The 20183-nt window shown below is 44.2% G+C and overlaps 1 protein-coding gene and 1 non-coding gene across 2 annotated transcripts in view; one reads left to right on the top strand and one right to left on the bottom strand.

Annotated features, from left to right (window-relative positions):
• The window catches only part of Gid4 (GID complex subunit 4 homolog), a 28275-nt gene extending 8663 nt beyond the window's left edge, over positions 1-19612 (top strand). Inside the window, exons 3-6 of the mRNA XM_005349944.2 lie at positions 5728-5835; positions 9091-9192; positions 11120-11250; positions 16330-19612. Of these exons, the coding sequence (XP_005350001.1) occupies positions 5728-5835; positions 9091-9192; positions 11120-11250; positions 16330-16393 (405 nt within the window). The 3' untranslated portion in view covers positions 16394-19612. The remainder of the gene's footprint in view (positions 1-5727; positions 5836-9090; positions 9193-11119; positions 11251-16329) is intronic.
• Trnad-guc lies at positions 4970-5041 on the bottom strand. Its single transcript has one exon. It is a non-coding gene; the product is annotated as a tRNA-Asp (tRNA).
• Positions 19613-20183: the final 571 nt, after the last annotated feature.

The following is a 20183-nucleotide window of genomic DNA, read 5'->3' as shown; positions in this document are numbered from 1 at the left end:
AAAAAAAAAAAAAAAAGATAAAAGTGTGCACCACTATCTAGCTTGATTAGTCATTTTTTATGATTGTTTTTTGAGACAGAATAGCCCAAGTTGGCCTCAAATTTGAGTTACACTGTCTCAGCCCCTGGAGTGCTAAGATTACAGCTATGCGCTACCATGCCTAGCAGTCTTAATCCTTTTTAAGAAGACTTATATGGACTGGAGAGATGGCTCAGCAGCCATAAGTGCTTGCTGACCAGATTTCAGATCACAACACCCATATAATAAGCTGTATCCAGGGCACTTTTTTAAAGGTGTATTTATTTTACATATATGGGTGTTTTGTCTACATGTACATCTGCACACCATGTACAGGTATCAGGTCCCATAGAATTACAGTTATAGACACAATTATAGATGATTGTGAGCCACCCTGTGGGTGGAGGGAATTGAACTTAGGACCTCTGGAAGAGCAGTCTGAGTTACTTAACCACTGAGTCATCTCCCCAGTACTTCAGTGTACTTTTATAAACCCATCTCTAACTTGGGCAGAGACCCAGTCATCACTGGAGCTTGCTCGTTTCCAGCCTAGCCAAGAAAACATCAACTCCAGGTTCAGGAAGAGATTTTGCCTCAAAGGACTATGTAGAAAGTGGTAGAAGAGGATGGCTGATACCCTCTTTTAGCCTATAAACACACAGACCTGTATAAATGTGTGTACACACTCGCAAACACAGAAGTCTTGGAAAAATAAGGAAAGAGAGCCAGAGTGATAGTTCAGTAGTTAAGAGTATTTACTGCTCTTGCAGATAACGAGGCATGCCTCCCAGGACCCACATCAGATCCTCACACACTGCTATCTCCAGCTCCAGGGACTCTCAACACCCTTTTCTGGACCCCATAGACAATTGCACATGTGTGGCATATGTGCGCATGCATGTGCATAAAGAAAAATAATAAATAATACAGAATCCACCCTGATCATAACTCTAACAGTCTTTGAGGTTGTCATCAATTAATTATACAAAAGTAAAGTTTTTTGTTGTTTTTTTTTTTTGTTGTTGTTGTTTTTTTGGTTTTTCGAGACAGGGTTTCTCTGTGGTTTTGGAGCCTGTCCTGGAACTAGCTCTTGTAGACCAGGCTGGTCTCGAACTCACAGAGATCCACCTGCCTCTGCCTCCCCAGTGCTGGGATTAAAGGCATGCGCCACCACCGCCCGGCCAAAAGTAAAGTTTTTGAAGTTATTGAAGTCCTGTGGTTCAACCAGTTGTGGTGGCGCGTACCTTTAATCCCAACACTGGGAGGGAGAGACAGACAGATCTCTCTCTATTTGAGACCAGTCTAGTCTACAGAATGAGTTCTAGGACAGCCAGGGTTGCATGGAGAAACCCTATTTCAGAAAACTGGATGGATGGATGGATGGATGGATGGATGGATGGATGGATGGATGGATGGATGGATCTGGTGGTTCATTGGAACAGTGAAAAACAAGAATGAATCTAGTTTTCAGCCTGGTGAGTAAAAGTAGAGCATTCTTTCTGTCTTCTAGACTCCTGAGATTTAGAAGATAGATCTTTTCCATTCGTGGCTAAATGGGAAGAAGAAGGATGCCTAACTGGCCACTGAGTTAGTTCCCTGCCAGAAGTGTAGGCATAACTGCATTGCTCATGGCTTTTATTGCTTCATATAGTTCTGATTGACCAGCAGGATGGGACAGGACTGAACAGAGCCTGCAAACTTCACTCAGCCCTTTTCTGAATTTGTGACCTTTAATTTCTCAAGTCTCTTCCTTTCAGCTTTGGCTTAAAGGAGAGTAAAAAGCTACTGCTCTGCTCTGTCAGATAACTCATCCAAGTGGGGACATGTTAAAGTAAGTTGTAGATAGCATTGCAGCCCAGATGTGGATGGAGTGCTGCTGTGGTGTCTGTCCCACAGAGCCTTGTCTTCTGCTTGTCTGTGCTAGAAGCTGGGATGAGGAGTCCCTGGGAAGTTTATTATTCAAACAGAAGGTATCTTCCCCATCTCTAGAAACATATCCAATCAGAGAAGGACAGAAATGATAGCAAAACAAAGCTCCTCGCCCTCCCCCCCTAAAAAACTCTTGACTTGTCCTAGGAGAAAATATGTGCTGAAACAGGATGTGCTCAGTTAATAAGGTAGCCAGTGCCTTGGTTCATGGAGTGCAGAGCATATCTCTTTAACATAAAAAATTAACAAAATATGTAAGATTGTGGGATATTTTAACAAAGACCCTAAAAGCCAATCAGTTGGATTGTAGGAAACTGCTAAGAAATTGAAGTAGCTCATAAATCTGGGAACGGTACACAGAAGCGCTGACAGCTAAGAGCTCTTCCCGGAGCAAGTTTCCCTAGTAAGGGAAGCTCTTCCCTAAGGGAGGGTGTCAGCATGACCTTGCACTTGGGCCAGCTCACAAGGATTCATCTTTCCTGGCACATCTCAGATCTGTAGGCAGAGAGGCCTTACTGGGCCCATGTCCTTCCAAAGTAGTCCGTCCAGGTACAGCACGGAGGTGTGCCATTCTTGTGTGGGGCATTTAGTAAAAGGTAGCATATGGTGCTTAAGGCCTCAGTAGGCCACGGGATGCTTTGTATTCTCTAGTACCACATTATAGCTTTATAAACAGACTTAACACACCATGTATTTCATCTCTTTGTTTTATTTTGACAGGTCTCACTATGCAGGTCTGGCTGTCCTGGAACTCACTTAAGTAGATCAGATTGGCCTTGAACGCATAAAGATCCACCTGCCTCTGCCTCCTGTGTGCTGGGATTAAAGGCGCTTGCCACTGCGCTACCACTACACCTGGCTCACATTTCATCCTTTTAAAATGCAGATTTCTCGGGTATTTGAAGCAGACATTACACCATAGCCCTATTGTATTTAGATCTCATTATTATAGCTCAGACTAGCCTCTAACTCATGATCCTTCTGCCTTAGACTCCTGAGCATTAGGGTAACAGGTGTGCAGCAGCACACCTGGAAAAAGCGTTTAATTCATGATGAGTTTTTGGTATAGTCACAGAGTTGTGCAACTGATACCTTATCAAATTATGGTCCTAGTATGTTGTAACCATAATTAGACTGGTGCAGAGAACTGTAACAAGCTGATAGAGTTTTGTTTCTGTATTTATTGTTCTTATGCTTTCTCATAATTGTTAAAGTATCAAATGTATCTGGGAGGCAGAGGGAGGTGAATCTCTTGAGTTCCAGGCCAGCCTGATCTCCATTGCAAGTTCTAGGACAGCCAGGCTACACAGAAAGACGCTGTTTCAAAAATAAAATAATAAGCCGGGCGGTGGTGGTGCATGCCTTTAATCCCAGCACTTGGGAGGCAGAGGCAGGCGGATCTCTGTAAGTTTGAGACCAGCCTGGTCTACAAGAGCTAGTTCCAGGAGAGGCTCCAAAACCACAGAGAAACCCTGTCTCGAAAAACAAAAAAAAATAAAACAATAAAATGTCAACTATATAGTTTATTTGGATTAAACTACCTAAGTGGTTTGTTTAGTTAATCGTTGACTTTTTGTGTATGCATTGTGAAGTGTTAAAAGTTAAATTTGAGGTTATTTGCTACACATTCACTAACACAGTACAGCTTTACTGTTTGGGCACTTTTTGAACTGAAGCATCAAATTTGTAAAAAATAGATATAAATTGTGCTATCTTTGCATTTCTGAGATAGCCATCAGCAGGGAGAGGGACTGTTCCCCAAAATCCCAACAGTATGGAGGGTATCTGGGAGCCCAGCTTTGAACGGGAGATGGTGGTAAAGCCTTGTTCTGACCCTTAGTTGGATTTGGAAGGTCAGGCTGAGGTTGAAAGCAGAAATGCAGACCACACTAGCCAAATTCCTAAGACTAATATAAGAGCAAAAGTGTCGGTTCACTCTTTTTTTTTTAAGGGGGGCAGTGGATGTTCAAGACATGTTTCAGTGTATGGTTTTGGAGCCTGTTCTGAACTTTCTTTGTAGACCAGGCCGGCCTCGAACTCAGAGATCCTTCTGCCTCTGCCTCTAGAATGCTGGGATTAAAGGTGTGCACGACCACGACCAGGCTACTCTTTTTTTTTTTTTCTTTTCTTTTTAATGTATCAGTCAGTGTTCTGTCTGCATGTATGCTTGCATGCCAGAAGAGGGCATCAGACCCCACTGTAGAGAGTTGTGAGCTACCATGTGGTTGCTGGGAATTAAACTCAGGACCTTTGGAAAAGCAGCCAGTGCTCTTAACCTCTGAGCCATCTTTCCAGCCTGTTTACTCATAATTGACATACTAGTTGACCTGCACCTGTTTGTTCTCCCTCCCTGTCTCCTCTTTCTCTTCTTTTTGGTTTTTCTAGACAGGGTTTCTCTGTCTAACAGTCCTGGATGTCCTGGAACTAGCTCTGTAGACCAGGCTGGTCTCAAACTCACAGAGATCCACCTGCCTCTGCCTCCCGAGTGCTGGGATTAAAGGTGCTGACTCCTCTTTCAAATAACCTTCCTTCTGGTGGTGTGTTTCTGGTTTGTGAGTGTGTGTGTCTGTGTGTGTGTGTGTTTATTGTTTTTTTTGTTGTTGTTGTTGTTGATGATGTTTTTGTTTTGTTTTGCTTTTCGAGACAAGGTTTCTCTGTAGCTTTGGAGCCTGTGCTGGAACTAGCTCTTGTAGACCAGGCTGTCCTCGAACTCACAAAGATCCACCTGCCTCTGCCTCCCGAGTGCTGGGATTAAAGGTGTGCGCCACCATCGCCCAGCGTGTATTTCTAAATTATCCTAAATTTCACTATATATTCAAGTGTTCAGGATTTCTGTGCCTTCCCCAAGAAATAATGATTCTTTTTGGTAACTTCTGACTATGATGGATCCAATTCATTGTCATTTACTGTATTTGGGGGAGTGTATTATAGTTACCTTCACATGCTGCCTAAAGTGTTTAAGAACTCAGCATAGAATCATTCCTTTTTTTTTCTTTTTCTTTTTCTTTTTTTTTTTTTTTGGCTCCCCATCGGGGAATCGAACCCCGGTCTCCCACGTGACAGGCGGGGATACTCACCACTATACAAACGAGGAAGAATCATTCCCTTTTAAGCAAAATATCTTTTGGACTTTCTGGCTTATATAGTCCTTCCCAAAGATGGATTAGTGTAGTTTTTTAACATGGATTAGATTTCCATTTAGGAAACTCTCCCATCTTAATTCTTCAGGTTGTGTACATACATATCTGTATTAGAAACCCAGCTCATTACTGTTAGTGTAGGAGTTTGAGGTTTTGAAGGATGTTAGATTTGTGTATTTTAAATCTCACTGTTAAGAAATGGAATGGGAGCCAGGCTGTGGTGGCTAATCCCAGCACTCAGGAGGCAGGTGGATCTCTGAGTTCGAGGCCAGCCTGATCTACAGATTGAGTTCCAGCACAAAGAAACCCTGTCTCAAGAAAGAAAGAGAGAGAGAGAGAGAGAGAGAGAGAGAGAGAGAGAGAGAGAGAGAGAGAAGAAAGAAAGAAAAGAAAGAAAGAAGTTATAGTAGGATTGGTTATCTCTGAAAGGTGAAGTAGGCAGGAGACAAGAGAGCACATGTCGGGTGGCCTGAGGTCTTAGGTCCCATCAGTAGGACCAAAGTATATGCTCATTCAGGGTCTGGGTGTGTAGCTTAGTGGGAGTGCAGGGACCCCTGGGTTTAGATCCCCGCATACTACAAACAAAAACAACCAGAAATCCACATTTAATGTCTTACTTGGATATTTGCTTTTGCTGTAGGAATATCCGACCCTTACAACCTTCTTTGAAGGAGAAATAATAAGCAAAAAACACCCTTTCTTAACTCGCAAGTGGGATGCAGATGAAGATGTCGATCGGAAACACTGGGTGAGTAAGGCTGTGCTCTGCCCTGGGCAGCAGAAGACATCCAGAGAGTGGCAGGCCTAGACCTGGGGCCCTGGGGCCCAGCAGGAGTTAATTAGAACCCAAGCCACAGTTGCCCCAGGTCTGCCAACCCTTCTCATAAATACCAGGTGATGAGAACAGTCCTTCAGGTCTGTGCACTGCTCTGTGTGACTGTTAGAACCTGGGCAGTGTCCCTGTTCTGTCATCTTTTATCTACTGTTCCTTTCAGTCACCTCTGTATGGTGAAACCCCATGAAATGGGTAACAGTTGCCTCTCATGTTCTGAATGGCCTGTAATGGGGATGTTGTTCATGAGCCCAGCAAGGGCAGAGTGCATTGCTTCTTTCTGTTCATCCTAATAGACCTAACCTACATACCATTCAGACACTCTTGAGAAATTCCCTGTCCTTAGCAGTCATGTGTGCTATTCCCAATGATGAGCATGTCAGAACAGCTTAGAGCCACTGCCCTGGGGTCTTTTCCCTGGTTTATGTTTGGGTCTTTACCCATCTTATATCTTCAGAAATTTGCTTTTCATCCTATCACGCTAGCCTTTGGCCTAGTCAACTATTGTGGAGAGGGGTGTTTGTTTGTTTTGAGGTAGTATCTTCCTCTGTAACCCAGACTGGCTTGCAAATCTAGGTGATCCTCTTACTCAGCCTCCCAAGAGCTGCAATAACTGGTGTATGTCACCATGCCCAGCTGGTTTTGTTTTTGAGATACTGTCTTGCTTTGTTTACCTTGAGTTCACAGTGTGCGTAAACTGCCTGTGGTACCACTTCCCTGCTGCAGTCCAGGGTCAGACCTACTGTTGCCTCCCAGATTTACCTGTTAGCAACACTTACAGCTGGCGTCGCGGTCAGGCTTCCATATGTTTCACCTCTTCATGACAACATTTATGACTTAGCATATCAAGCTATATTGTAGTGCTTTGAAAAAACAAGCTAGAAAGAAAAAATCTGTAATAGCAATGAATAGCACTAAGACAGGTACTCTGTCTTGGCCCTCTTTTGGGTCCTTTTGTATCCATGAGTTTGCACTTTGTGTATTCAAATGACTATAGGTTGAAACTGTTCGTGAGCAGTAACTCATTAATTCGCCTGCATAGTACAAGAAAATGTTAGTAAGCCGGGCAGTGGTGGTGCATGCCTTTAATCCCAGCACTTGGGAGGCAAAGGCAGGTGAATCTCTGGGAGTTCAAAGCCAGCCTGGTCTACAAGAGCTAGTTCCAGGACAGGCACCAAAGCTACAGAGAAACCCTGTCTCGAAAAACCAAAAAAAGAAAAAGAAAATGTTAGTAAGAAATACTCTGCCTCAAACTGAGGAGATGGCTTAGTAGTTAAGGGCACATACTATTCTTCCAAAAGATTCAGATTTTGTTTCCAGCACTCATGTGACAGCTTGCGACTGTCTGTAACTCCAGTTCTAGGGCCTGCCTACCCTCTTCTGACCTCCTTGGCACACACATGGTGTACATACCTATATATATATGTGAGTAAAACACCCATGCACATAAAATAAAACTTTAAAAAAATATATTGCCAGGCATGGTGGTATATACCTTTAATTTCAACACTCTGGAGGCAGAAGCAGGCAGACTAATGTGAGTTTGAGGCTAGCCTGGTTTATGTAGTGAATTCCAGACCAGACAGGGCTATACTTTAAAAAAGAAAAAAAAAATCCAATTGGTGTCGGCACATACCTTTAATCCCAGTACTTGGGCGGCAGAAGCAGTTGGAGATCTCTGTGAGTGGAGGCCAGCCTGGGCTACAGAGTGAGTTCCAGGACAGCCAGGGCTACACAGAGAGACCCTGCCTCAAAAAACTAAAGAAAAAAGTGTGTCTCTACTCAGCACACACATGCTGTTTTATTTTCACTTTTTCTCAGCACAGTACAGTACAACTCTCTACAAGCATCCCCACTGCATCCCAGCTTCCTAGAGACAATTGAAAGTGTATAGAAGGATAATGTATATAGGCCACATACAGATCAAGGTATGTTATCTGAGGGCTTCAGTGTCTGGAGATTTTGGTATCTGTACAAGATTCTGGAATCCATCCTCTGCAGGTACCAAGAGATGATGGCATATACATATATTGCCCCTTTTCATTTGCTACCTGAGTAGCTGGCACAAACCTGATGTTATAACACAAGCACTGGCTTTCCTATACCCACTCCTCTGATGTGGCTCAGACTGACTCTTTGTTTTTTGTTTTTGTTTTGTTTTTAGATTTATTACTTTATCTGTATGAGTATTTTGCCTACCTGTATGTGTGTGAGTGCTGGGAACCAGCAACAAGAGTCCTTAACTACTGAGCAAACTCTCCAGTCCTAATCTTTGTTTTTCAGCTTATTTTTTATGATGTACGCACTAAAACTAAAAAAAAACAAGCCAGTGTCTGCTTACATGTGTTGGAAGGTGTGCATGCACACACCGCCAGAAGTCAACACCAGATGTCTTCCTCTGTAGTTCTGCACAGTTTGGAGGCAGAGTCTCACTAAGCTGCGAGCAGCTCTAGCATTCTAGGTGCACACCACCATCCTTGGCCTTTACTAACTGAGCCATCTCCTCAGGCCTTGTTTGTGAGTTTGTCTTTTGTTTGGGTGAGATATGATCTCTGTATTCAGCCCTGACTGGTCTGGAACTTGCTATGTAGATCAAGCTGACCTCAAACTCAGAGAACCTATAGACTGCCTCCCCAGTCCTGGGATTAAAAGTGCACTCCACCATGTCCAGCACTATTTTTGTTTTTAGCATAATCCTATGTAGTCTAGATGGGCTTTAACCTCCGTGGGTAGCTGAAAATAACCTGGAATTCTTGATTCTCCAACCTCCTTAGTGCTGGGACTCACCATGACTCTCCTTGCCCTTCTGTATTTTCTTTTTGTTTTTGAGACAGTCTTATTATGTAGTCCTGGCTGTCCTGGAACTCACTATGTAGACCAGGCAGGCCTCAAATTCACAGATATCTCCCTGCTTCCTGAGTTTGGGGATTAAGGTAGCCATGCCCAGCGCTACTCTATTGCTTTGCTGAGATCTCACTAATCCATCTGATAGTAGGGTGTTCTAGAACTGTGCCCATTCCCACCTTTGACTTTTCCTTCTTGCTGTGCTCACTGGGCACACAATCTAGTAGTGCCTTGTCCACTTACTTGTCCTTTTCAGGTGTCGTGTCCTCAGGCACCCACCTTTCCTCATGTTAATGGGTCACTGAGACTCTTTTGTTTTGTTTTTAGGGCAAGTTTCTGGCTTTTTATCAGTATGCAAAATCATTTAATTCAGATGACTTTGATTATGAAGAACTGAAAAACGGGGATTATGTCTTCATGAGGTGGAAGGTAAGGTTCTGCCCAGGCCATCTCCCCAAACTCCCACATGCCAGGTCCTAGAACACCCACACATACTCCTCTTGCAGATTATGCCTTCCCTTATCACATGTGTCTTCATGGCAAGGTCTCTACACCCTTATAGACAGCAGTGCTGTGGTGGCTGCAGAGCACACCTGAGTAAGCTGGTTGTGCTGTTTAGTGGGCAGTGGGTATATTCGTTCCAGTAGGCACCCCTGACCCAGTGTCCTCTTCCTGTCATTCTACACAAGAATCCTGTGAAACTCCAGGATGAGTCAGCCCGTGTTCTGGGGAGTCAGGGCAGCTTTCCTCGGACTCAGTCATCACTGCATCCTACCCTACCACGAGCTAAATGCCATCAGAGTGACTCGCTCTCCAGCCACATCCTCTACCCAGTGCTCAGGAAATGAGAAGCCAGGAATGAAACACAAGTTCTTCCCTCCCTGGCCCTTGGCTCCCTCTAGTCCTTCAGTGGATTGGCTTTTGTTTGAGAGTCCTATGCTTCTCTGCTAGGGCAGTATGCTGTCTACAGCCACAGGAATGCAAAGCATGAAACAAGTTTTGAAAGAACTTTGGGAACACCCAACTACCTCAAGTCCCCATTACCTGGTCTGTGAGGAGAAAGAAAGCTACTTGAGGGGGCTGGAGAGATGGATCAGCAGTTAAAAGCAGTAGCTGCCCTTCCAGAGGCCTAGGAGAGTTCAATTCTCAGCACCCATATGGCAGTTCACAGCTGTCTGCAACTGTAGTTTCAGGGGATCCGACACCCTCACACAGGCACACAGGCAGGCAAAACACCAATGCATATAAAATAAAGAAAGCTACTTGAGTAGGACACAGATTTCATAAAGACCAGACATCTAAAGTTGCTTGTTGTCTGTGCTTTGTGTGGCTGATCCATTGGAAAGTGGGATAGCATTTCCTCACCAGACAATCACAGGCAAGCACACAGTGAACTTCCCTTTCTAGCCCCTTCTGCCACCCAGTGTCTGTTGATCCATCCAGCCTACTCTGCTATCCAGCACATACTGAGCTTATCTCTCTGCCCACACTAGCACATACTAAGCCTCCCTCCCCAGCCTGCTGTAGTGCTGGAAACACGCCAATTAACCCTTTAAAGCACTAGGATTAATGTTTAGATTAATTTTTTCCCTCAGCAGACTTTGCAGATACTAGGCAAGTGTTCTCCCACTGAGCTAGACTTCAGTCCTAAATTAAACTTTAAAATGAACTTTGAAGGTTGAGTAAGGCAGAAAAAAAGCTGGAAAAGGCTTGGGAGTATAGTTTGTGCTAGAACATTTGTCTAGTGTACTCAAAGTCCTGGGTTTCATCCTAGCACTGGAAAGTAAATTAAAACAGTTTGTTAGAGTTGTTTCCAAACAATTTCTCTTAGAGTCACTCCTGTTGAATTTTGGTTTACCTGAGACCCCATCTCCCAGGGAATATGAGCCTTTCACAGATGGTAGATTGCCTGTCTTTGTGCTGTATCTGGCACAGATGGTGCTGTTCTTGTGACTTTGACCAGGGCAGAGCTTTGGTGAGGTGTCGCAGAGACTCTCACCTCAGAATGAGCACAGACTGCAATAGATGTGACTCATTATTAGAGGCAATCAGAACCCAGTCCAGATCCTGGAAACCAGACTGAAATGTATTTCCAGATTATTCTGTCAAGTGGTCTCCAAGAGGTAGGTAGGCAGACAAGTAGGCAGAAAAGTAGTTTTAATTGGTCTGTGTTGATCTCCAGTGATGATCCCTCCTCTGAGTGGCTGATCCTGTGGGTACAGTGAGGTAGGTAGGACACTGTAGTAACATATGAGCACCACCCCAAAACCAGGCAGAGACCTTTATTCTAGCAGTCCTTATCCTCTGCTGTCGTACTGAAAGGGAAGGTATTGACTGCTCCCATATCTGTGTGCAGGAGCAGTTCCTTGTCCCGGACCACACAATCAAAGACATCAGCGGTGCTTCCTTTGCTGGCTTCTATTACATCTGCTTTCAGAAGTCAGCAGCCTCCATAGAGGGCTACTACTACCATCGGAGTTCAGAATGGTAAGGACCCCAAGGCTGGCGATGCAGCAAAAGTTGCCCTCAACTCCAGCCATAGCATCTAAAAGAGATTCTCTCTCTCCCTCTGTCCAAATTCCATATTCTGTGTACTCTTTGTATCGAGGCCATTAAGATGATCTCACACAAAACAGAGATTCTTTCTGACCTATTGAGTGAAGTAGTGAAATGAAAGTGGATATTGTGTAAAAAAAAAAAAAATTAATAATAACATTTCTAAATACTGTTAAAAAGTTAAACTTTTTATTTAATGTGTATGAATGTATTATCTGCATACATATATGTATGCCACATGTGTACCTGGTGCCTACAGAGGTCAGAAGAGGGCATCGGATCCTCAGGAACTGGAGTTAGGGATGGTTGTGAGTCACTGCGGGTGCTGAGAACCAAACCTGAATCTTCTGTAAGACCGACAAGTTCTCTTAACTGCTAAGCCATCTCTCTCTAGTCTTATTTCTAAATGTGTGTATATTCGAGAGACAGACAGACAGACAGACAGACTCTAGAGACGTAATCTTATGTTGGAACCTAGGACCTTTTACATGCTAGGTAAGTGTTCTAACACTAAGCAGCACCCAGTCTATACTTGTAGGCAGTCTTGCACTTAAAATAATCCTGATTGTTTTATATTTATTCCTCACAAATTTAGCAGTAATTCTAATGTCATCTCTTATAGACAGTGTGACCTTCGCAATTACCAGCTGGCACTGCCTATTATGCACTTGATCTTGGTCTGACGAGCGAGAGGCCATGAAAATTCACCTCCCTGCCTTATGTCCCTCCAGTGCTGTGATCAGAAGGGCCACCTCAAGTGCTAACTTTTGCCATCTTTTAGGGTGCTCTCATGCTCTCTTGCTGTACTGTGAGGGTTAGCCATACCAGGAAGCACATTATTTCTTCTCTGACAGTGGAACACTGTGGGCTGGAGAGATGGCTCACAGTTAAGAGTACTTCATGCTCTTCCCAGGGACCCAGGTTTAGATCCCAGCTCTCACATGACAGCTTGCAACTGCCTGTAACTCTAGCTCCAGGTGACCTAATAACCCTTTTCTTCCAAGTACCTGCACTTATGTAGTACACATAAATTCACACAGGCTCACACACATCAATAATAAAAAGTTAAATAAAATAAAATGGGCGATAGTAGCACATGTCTTTGCACTTGGGAAGCAGAGGCAGGCAAATTTCTGTGAGTTTGAGGACAGCCTGATCTACAGAGTGAGTTCCAGTACTGTTATATAGAGAAATCCTGTCTCATAAAACAAAAAAGATTAAAAAATAAAATGGAAGCCGGGCAGTGGTGGCGCATACCTTTAATCCCAGCACTTGGGAGGCGGAGGCAGAGGCAGGAGGATCTCTGTGAGTTTGAGACCAGCCTGGTCTAAAGAGCTAGTTCCAGAACAGGCTGCAAAGCTACAGAGAAAACCTGTCTCAAAAAACCAAAAAATAAATAAATAAAAGGAACACAATTCCTTGCTGAGTAACCCTAGCCTAGATCAATTCAAATTCTTTGTTGGTGGCTTTCAGTAATTCTGTTTGGGTGAATTTTTAAAACTTTTCATAATCCTGTAATGTCTGACCTTTGTATCTGGCATCTCACTTAGCAACATGCTTTGAGGAGGCACTCCTATCAGTGCATGCATAGGAAGGTTTCTTTGGCTGAGACAGGGTTTCGCTAGCTTACACCTAGAATCTACCTCCTAGGTAACGAGTTAGAAGTATGCATCACATCTTAATGGGGGTTTCTGTTGCTGTGATGACTATAACCAAAAGCAGTTTTGGCAGGAAAGGGTTTGTTTCACTTATGCTTCCACATCACAGTTCATCTTAAGAGGCAGTCTGGGCAGGAACCTGCAGGCAGGAACTGATATAGAGGCCATAGAAGAGTATACCTTACTGGCTTGCTCAGCCTGCTTTTTTATAGAACCCAGAACCATTAGTCCAGGTATGGCACCACATACAATGGACTAGGCCCTCCCACATTAATCCCTAATGAGGAAAGCACCCGACAGGCTTGCCTTCAGCCAGATCACATAGAGACCTTTTTTCAGTTGAGGTTCCTTCCTCTCAGATGAGTCTAGTTTGTGCCAAGTTGACATAAAACCATCCAGCACAACCACTATTATTAGGCTAGAACTTTTATTTATTACTAAATTCTATGTTGCGTATCTGTGCATCATTTAAACAAATGTCCATCCTTCTGTCAGTGAAGGGACTCTTGGGTTGCTTTCATCTTTGGCTGATCAAAGTCATACTGCTATGAATGTAGGTGTGTGAGTTTCTGAGTTCCTGTTTTCTTCTACTTTGGGCATATACATACAAGTAAAAGTGCTGATTAGATGCTAAGTCTCTGTTTACCATTCTAAGGAACTGCCAACTTCCTACAGAGGCGGTGCTATTTGACATTCTACCAGCAAGACTTGAGCACTTCAGTTTGCTCACATTGTTCCCCAGCGCATGTCAGCATTGTCATGCAATGCTGCATATTCCTGAGAACTAGCACATAGTCCTTTGGGGTGTGTGTCATTTCTTTAAAGATTTGTTTTATTTTTGTTGTTTGTGCATCTTTGAATATGAGTGAAGATGCCCTGCAAAAGGCCAAAAGGTTGGATCCCCTAGAACCAGACTTAGAGGCTGTTGACAGCAGCCCAGCGTGGATGCTGGAAGTAGAACTTAGGTTCTCTGGAACAGCAGTATATGTTTGGAACCACTGAGCCATCTTTCCAGCACCTCATTTATTTATTCATCTGTGTGGTCTGGAGTGGTAGGTGTACGCATTGTGCGGTAGCATGTATGCCACAAATAAGGTGATGGCTTTTTCCTTCCTTCCGTCACATGGCTTCCAAACTCAGATTTGAGTCTTGGCACCAGGTTCATACAGTGAGCCATCTTGTTCCTTTTTTTCATTAAAATTTTTTATTTTGTGTGCCTAATGTTTTGCCTGCATGTGTATCTGTACATCACTTGCATGTCTGGTGTCCATGGAAGCAAGAAAAGAGCATTGGTTGTGAGCTGTCTTGTGGGTACTGGGAACCAAACCCAATGCCGCTGGACCATCTTTCCAGTCCTTGTCAGCCTTTCTGAAAAAAATTTTTTTTATTTGTGTGTGTGTGTGCACATGATGTGTATGTGTATGATGTTTATGTGGGTACATGTATCGTGGTGCTCACGTGGAGGGCAGAGGATAGCTTTGTGGACTTGGTTCTCTCTTCTCACCTCTATGTGGGTTCACACTCAGCTGTTGAGGCCTACTTGGAAGCACCATTACCACAGAGCCATCTCACCGGCCTCATAGTCCTTGCTTGATTTTCTTTTCTCCTTTCTTCTAGTGCTTGGGTGTAACCCTGGGCCCCATGCATGCTAGGCCAACTCTCCACTACTAAGCTACATCCTCAGCCCATATTTTAAAAGATATGCTAAAGATAAGCTGTCCTCTTACTGTTCTTTGCTGTTATGTGAAACAAGTAAGGGAGAGCTAAGCTTCAGACATTAATTAAAATGGACCCAGGAGTTGTCCCTACATGGGGACTGTCCACCTCTTTCCTGATCCTCTGAGATTCCTACTGATGGGAAAAACAGACACCTCCAGGTCCTGTGGCAATCCCACCTTATAGCCACGGTTCAGAACGTGAGAAGCAATAGGGAGTGGGGAGATACTCATGGTGAGCTGTGAGGTTCTTCTCTCCAGTGTCTCTTTGGGTGCTATGAGAATTAGAATATTAGTTGCTATGCATGAAGTATGTCTTATGACATCACATATTGGTATTCTTTAAACACAAATACAGAATTACAAGTCAGAGAGAAGTGGTGAGCTCCATCTCTCCTTAGGGCTTATTGGGGTCCTGGTTCTTGTTATTTAGATTTTGTCTTCTGTTTTGTGATCCTAGGGCCTGAGCTACATTTGTTGTTTGTTTGTGTGTTTGTAGACATAGTTTACTGTGGTGGTCATGAATTGAGGTGACCAGGAGCTTGTGATTCTCCTGCCTCAGGCTCCATGGTAGCTAGGATTACAGACCTGCACCTCCAGGCCTGACTCAGATAGGCTCTCACTCTGTGTCCCTGGCTGGGATGGAGCTCATAGAGATCTACCTGCTTTCGCGCTCTCACGCTGGGATGAGAGGCTTGTGTCACCATGCCTGTGAGCTGTGTTACAGTTGTTTCATCATTAGAGCAGATTACCTAAAAACAGTTCTTTTGCATGGTGCTGGTGGAACAGCACAAAAGGAACAGAGGGAACAAACTAGATAGGTGCAGCTCAACTGTGTAAGGTGAGTTAACACAGCAGACATGGTGGTGTGCACCTGCACAACACAGCTCAACTGTGTAAGGTGAGTTAACACAGCAGACATGGTGGTGTGCACCTGCATTCCCAACTACTTGGAGGCAGAGGCAGGTGGATTGCTGGGTTGAATGGTGAGACCTCATTTTAAAAATACAACAAAATGGGGGCCTAGAGAGATGGCCCAACAGTTGCTCTTCCAGATGACTTTGGTTCAATTCCCAGCACTGCATGGTGGATCATAACCATCTTTAATTCTGGTTCCAAGGGATCTTATGCCATCTTCTATTCTCTACAGGCACCAGGCACACACATGATGTATACACACACACACACAATAAAAAGAAAACAAAAATATAACAAGATGAGATATGTTTAATGTATTTAATCCCAGCACTCATGAGGCAGAAGCAGATGAATCACTGTGAGTCAGCCTGATCTACATGGGGAGTTCCGGGCCAACTAGAGCTACATAGTGAGACCTTACACTTTTTTTTCCCGGGGGGGGGTGGTTGAAACAAGGTTTCTCTGTATAAATAGCCTAAAACTCTTTGTAGGCCAGGATGGCCTAAAACAGAGATCCTCCTGCCTCTGCCTCCTGAGTGCTGCGATTAAAGGCATGCGCTACCACCGCTCGGTGAGATCCTACATTTATATACATAACTGAAAATGGTTTAGCACCTCAGTCTGAGTATAATTGTCAGGGGCTCTGGCTGGAGTTCTCCAGCCTTCTCTGTTCAGGATACCCAAGAAAACGCTTCTCTCCTGTCTCTCCCCTATTGCAGGTATCAGTCCCTCAACCTGACCCATGTTCCTGAACACAGTGCACCCATCTATGAGTTCCGGTGACAGTGGTTCAGAACAGCGTCCAAATAAAACTGAACTTGGCAACAAAGAGCTTTGCCAAGGGAATTATGTACCTGCCAGAACCAGGAAAGGTGTGTTCCTGCTTCTTCACGAGCAGACTTCATCAGAAAGCATGAATGCTAACCTACAGGAAGGACCCAAGGCACATGGCCGACCTGCAGGCAGGCAGAGGGAGCTGTCCACCTCCTACCCTCCTTCCTATCCGCGGCATTGTGTTCACCGTCTGTTTCTGAGCAACCTTAAATGCACTTCCTTCCTGCACAGCTAACTTCTTCATCACAGAAATGCCATCTGTCCTCGGCCTGCCTCCAGCTGAGTGGAAGGTCAGCTCCTGGGTCACCTCAGCCTTGGTGCTCAGTGGTCCCCACCCAGGCCCTACTCCTTCCCCAGTTGCTTGTTTGGTAGCCCAAGGAAAGGCAGAGCCCAGCATCTACCACCAATGAGATGAGGAGGGGACCCTGGTGGGCCTCATCAGTGTTTGAGTCCAGTTGGGATGTTTTGTGGGGCTGGGGGCTCTGCTGAGCCCTGTACTGCTAACAGTGCAAGACTTGCACACGGCTGTTGGGTTTCCTGGGCCTGCTGTCGGGGATCACTAAATTTAAGGCTTCCAGATCCCTGGTGGGAGTAGATTCCCAAACCGCTTTCTTAGTATATTTGCTCCAAACTTCTGAACTTGAGGGCAATACTAAAATAAAAGAGTTTTTTATTACAAAATTATTATTTTTATGGTACCTTTAACAAGGACCCTATGGCAAATGCACAATTATTCCGAATTACATTTTATCGTTTTCACATTGAAAACAGCAAATGTTGACTTAGTGATTTTTATATCTATGTCTATATGTATATTTAATCAACCAGCAGTTTTAAAACAAGTCATCTGGTACAAAAGTTTCTCAGCATTGCATAAATTACAGTGCTAAACACAAGAACTGTTTCCGGGGCCAGTTGAGCATTTGTGCCTCCTCCTTTTGCTACTTAAAACATCAGTGTGTCATGACAACCTTTTCCAGAGGCAGAAGGGTCTCCATTCTCCGGAAAGGATGACTGAAATGTTGAGATGGGGTGGGCAGGAAAGATAAATGCGCTCAAATAACTCGAGGCTCATGTGCCAAAGTGTGGGGGAGGGGAACGTTTTGGTTTGGTTTGGTTTGGTTTTTCTAAATGTTTAAAAAGCTTATAAGTTGGCATCAGTTGTAGTTCACAGATATGGTCAGGGTTTTGGGGAATTCTGGTGGTTTACAGGTTCAAACACAAGAGGAAAAAGCTTTAAAATAAATACAGCATTAGGGCCGGGAGTGCAGCCGATAGAGCACTAGCTTGTCATATATGAGGACCTAGCTTCCATTCCCAGGGCTGGGTAGAGGGGCATCAGGGGTAGCAGGTTGACTATCCTTATTCTGTGCTGTGTGTTACTAATACTGACTGATCAGGGAGCCTTAAAAGAGCAGAAGTGAGGAAAGGAACCAGCAGGTACTTGTGATATCTGTAGTCCTAAGACTACAAACAGTACAACTTACCCATTCAGTAAAATCAGAAACCATAAAAATAAATCTCAAGACTTAGGTAGAAAAATTATTCCCATCCATTGCTAATACTGAATCACATCATTCCTTACCCTTGAAAAGCAGCAAGCTGGGCGCAGGAATGCATCTATAGGCCAGCTACGCAAAAGCCTGAGCCCAGGAGTTAGGGTCAGTCTCAGGTGAACCTAGACTTCATCTCCAAACAAAAGACCTCAAAATTCAACTGAGCATTCAGTGACTGGCTCTCTTGAGAAAAACCTGGCTTACACCCAAGGGACACCATCGCTGCAGCTGTGCTGAAGGCCAACACTGAGAATGAAGGAGGATGAGGACTATGCTGACTCTATCCCTGCAGCACTCAGCTCCTCTGCCTGTCCTTCTACCGTGACAGCCAACCCTGTGTGTGCCATGCAAGTGTCATTCAGCAGCAGGTGGAGTCAGCCTGAACCTGGGGCTTGTGTACAACTCAAGTAGTGCATCAGTGAACAGTTTCTCTTGTAAACTGGGCAGGCCAGATTGTAGCATAGGGACAGCCTCCCACCCCCATCGCCCCTCCCCCCACACCCTTTTTTTTCTTTTGTTCTCTTTGGAGTCAGGTTCTCATTGTAACTCTGGCTGCCCTGGAACTCACTATGTAGACCAGGCTGGCTTTGAACTCATAGAGATCCACCTGACTGCTTGGAGTACTAGAGTTAAAGTTGTGAGCCACCACACCCTGCTCCTTTCTCTCTTTTAGCTAGGGAAGTGTTCCAGTTGTACTTAGAAAATGAAGGAAGGATGCCTTTAGCAACCTTCAAACCCTCTTGAAGACTTGCTGCTTAGAAGTCTGCCCCTGAGCATTGGGCAGGAATAAGCGTGTTTCACTTAGTAACTCCTACCTAATGGACAATGATTTTTCCTTTTCTGTTCCTTAAGGACCTCTGGGCACTTGTCTCCATCTGTAACTCTTTCCCAAGCTATCTTGGTGGTTTACATGCCTCTGGTACTGTGTGCAATATCTTTGACTGGCACTTGTATCTAACACTGAGAAGTAAGTGCAGACTGCAGATTTCCTACTGTCGTCTACTCCAGCAAGCCAGCCCCAGGCAGGGACTAGCAGTCTGGCTGGTCTCACCCTCCACTCAGAAGGCTCCACTGCTGTGGCCAGCTATGGCCCTCCGTGCCCTGCTTCATCCTCGAGCCACCCATCCCTTTGCAGATTGTCCAGCATTTCAGCTGCAGTCCAAAAGGAAGGAGACCATTCCTAACGTTAAGTAGGAAGTCAGTCGTGTGCTGGCTCTGTTAGCAGTGTGAAGTCGGACTCCAGTTTGTTTCTCAGTGTCGTCTGCTTTCAGAAGCAGGGGATTTATATTCTCTTTAAGGCCTTGAATGGATCTTTTTTCCTCATAAAATAGTCACTGATAAGCTAATTTTTAAAAAGAATGCCATTAAGTATGTTACATTGTGGTTTAAAATTACTAACAAGTTCTGGGAAGGAAAAATACTTGATTTTGAATCTTAAATGTTTTTTAAAAATTAGATTTGAATGGGCGCAAAGTATGAATATTTTGTTTCTTTATGGAAGACCTGTGGAAAGGGTTAGAAGATTTGCAATGGGAGAAGTATTTTGCAGAGCTATCAATGTCTAAATAATTTTTAAAAAAATAATAAAGGTATTTAAGCAGTGTGTGTCCAATTTCTAAATCAAACGGTTCCATTAGAAGAAATCAGTCCTGTTGTGGCCCTGTAACTACAGAGGCACGCCACTGTCATGAGTGTGCTATGCCATGCGCATAAATGAATACATGTATCTTCACGGTGCCAGGATTTGCTGGATGACAATAAATTCACAAGGTTTAGTGGTTTTCATGACAGTAATTTGTCATAAATCCTCCTACCTCTGTAGCTGACCCAGGCAAATGCAGGTTCTTTATTCCACTCTTAAGTGCTAAGATAAGCTCACATCCCAATTTAAAAAATTATTTTTATGTGTATGTGCATGCACACATGCATATGGGTGCCCACGGAGACCAGAACAGGGCATTAGTGCCCTTAAAGCTGGCATTAGGCAGTTGTGAGCTCCCAATGTAGGCACTAGGAACCAAACTCAGGTCGTCTAGAAGGACAACAAGGACTCTGAGCCTATGTCTCTCCAACCTATATCTCAATTTTGTTTAAAAAATTATTTTTAGGCCGGGTGATGGTGGCGCACGCCTTTAATCCCAGCACTCGGGAGGCAGAGGCAGGTGGATCTCTGTGAGTTCGAG

Source organism: Microtus ochrogaster, chromosome 7, assembly GCF_000317375.1.
Source record: "Microtus ochrogaster isolate Prairie Vole_2 chromosome 7, MicOch1.0, whole genome shotgun sequence".
Taxonomy (NCBI): domain Eukaryota; kingdom Metazoa; phylum Chordata; class Mammalia; order Rodentia; family Cricetidae; genus Microtus; species Microtus ochrogaster.
This window is presented reverse-complemented; position numbering and strand designations above follow the sequence as displayed.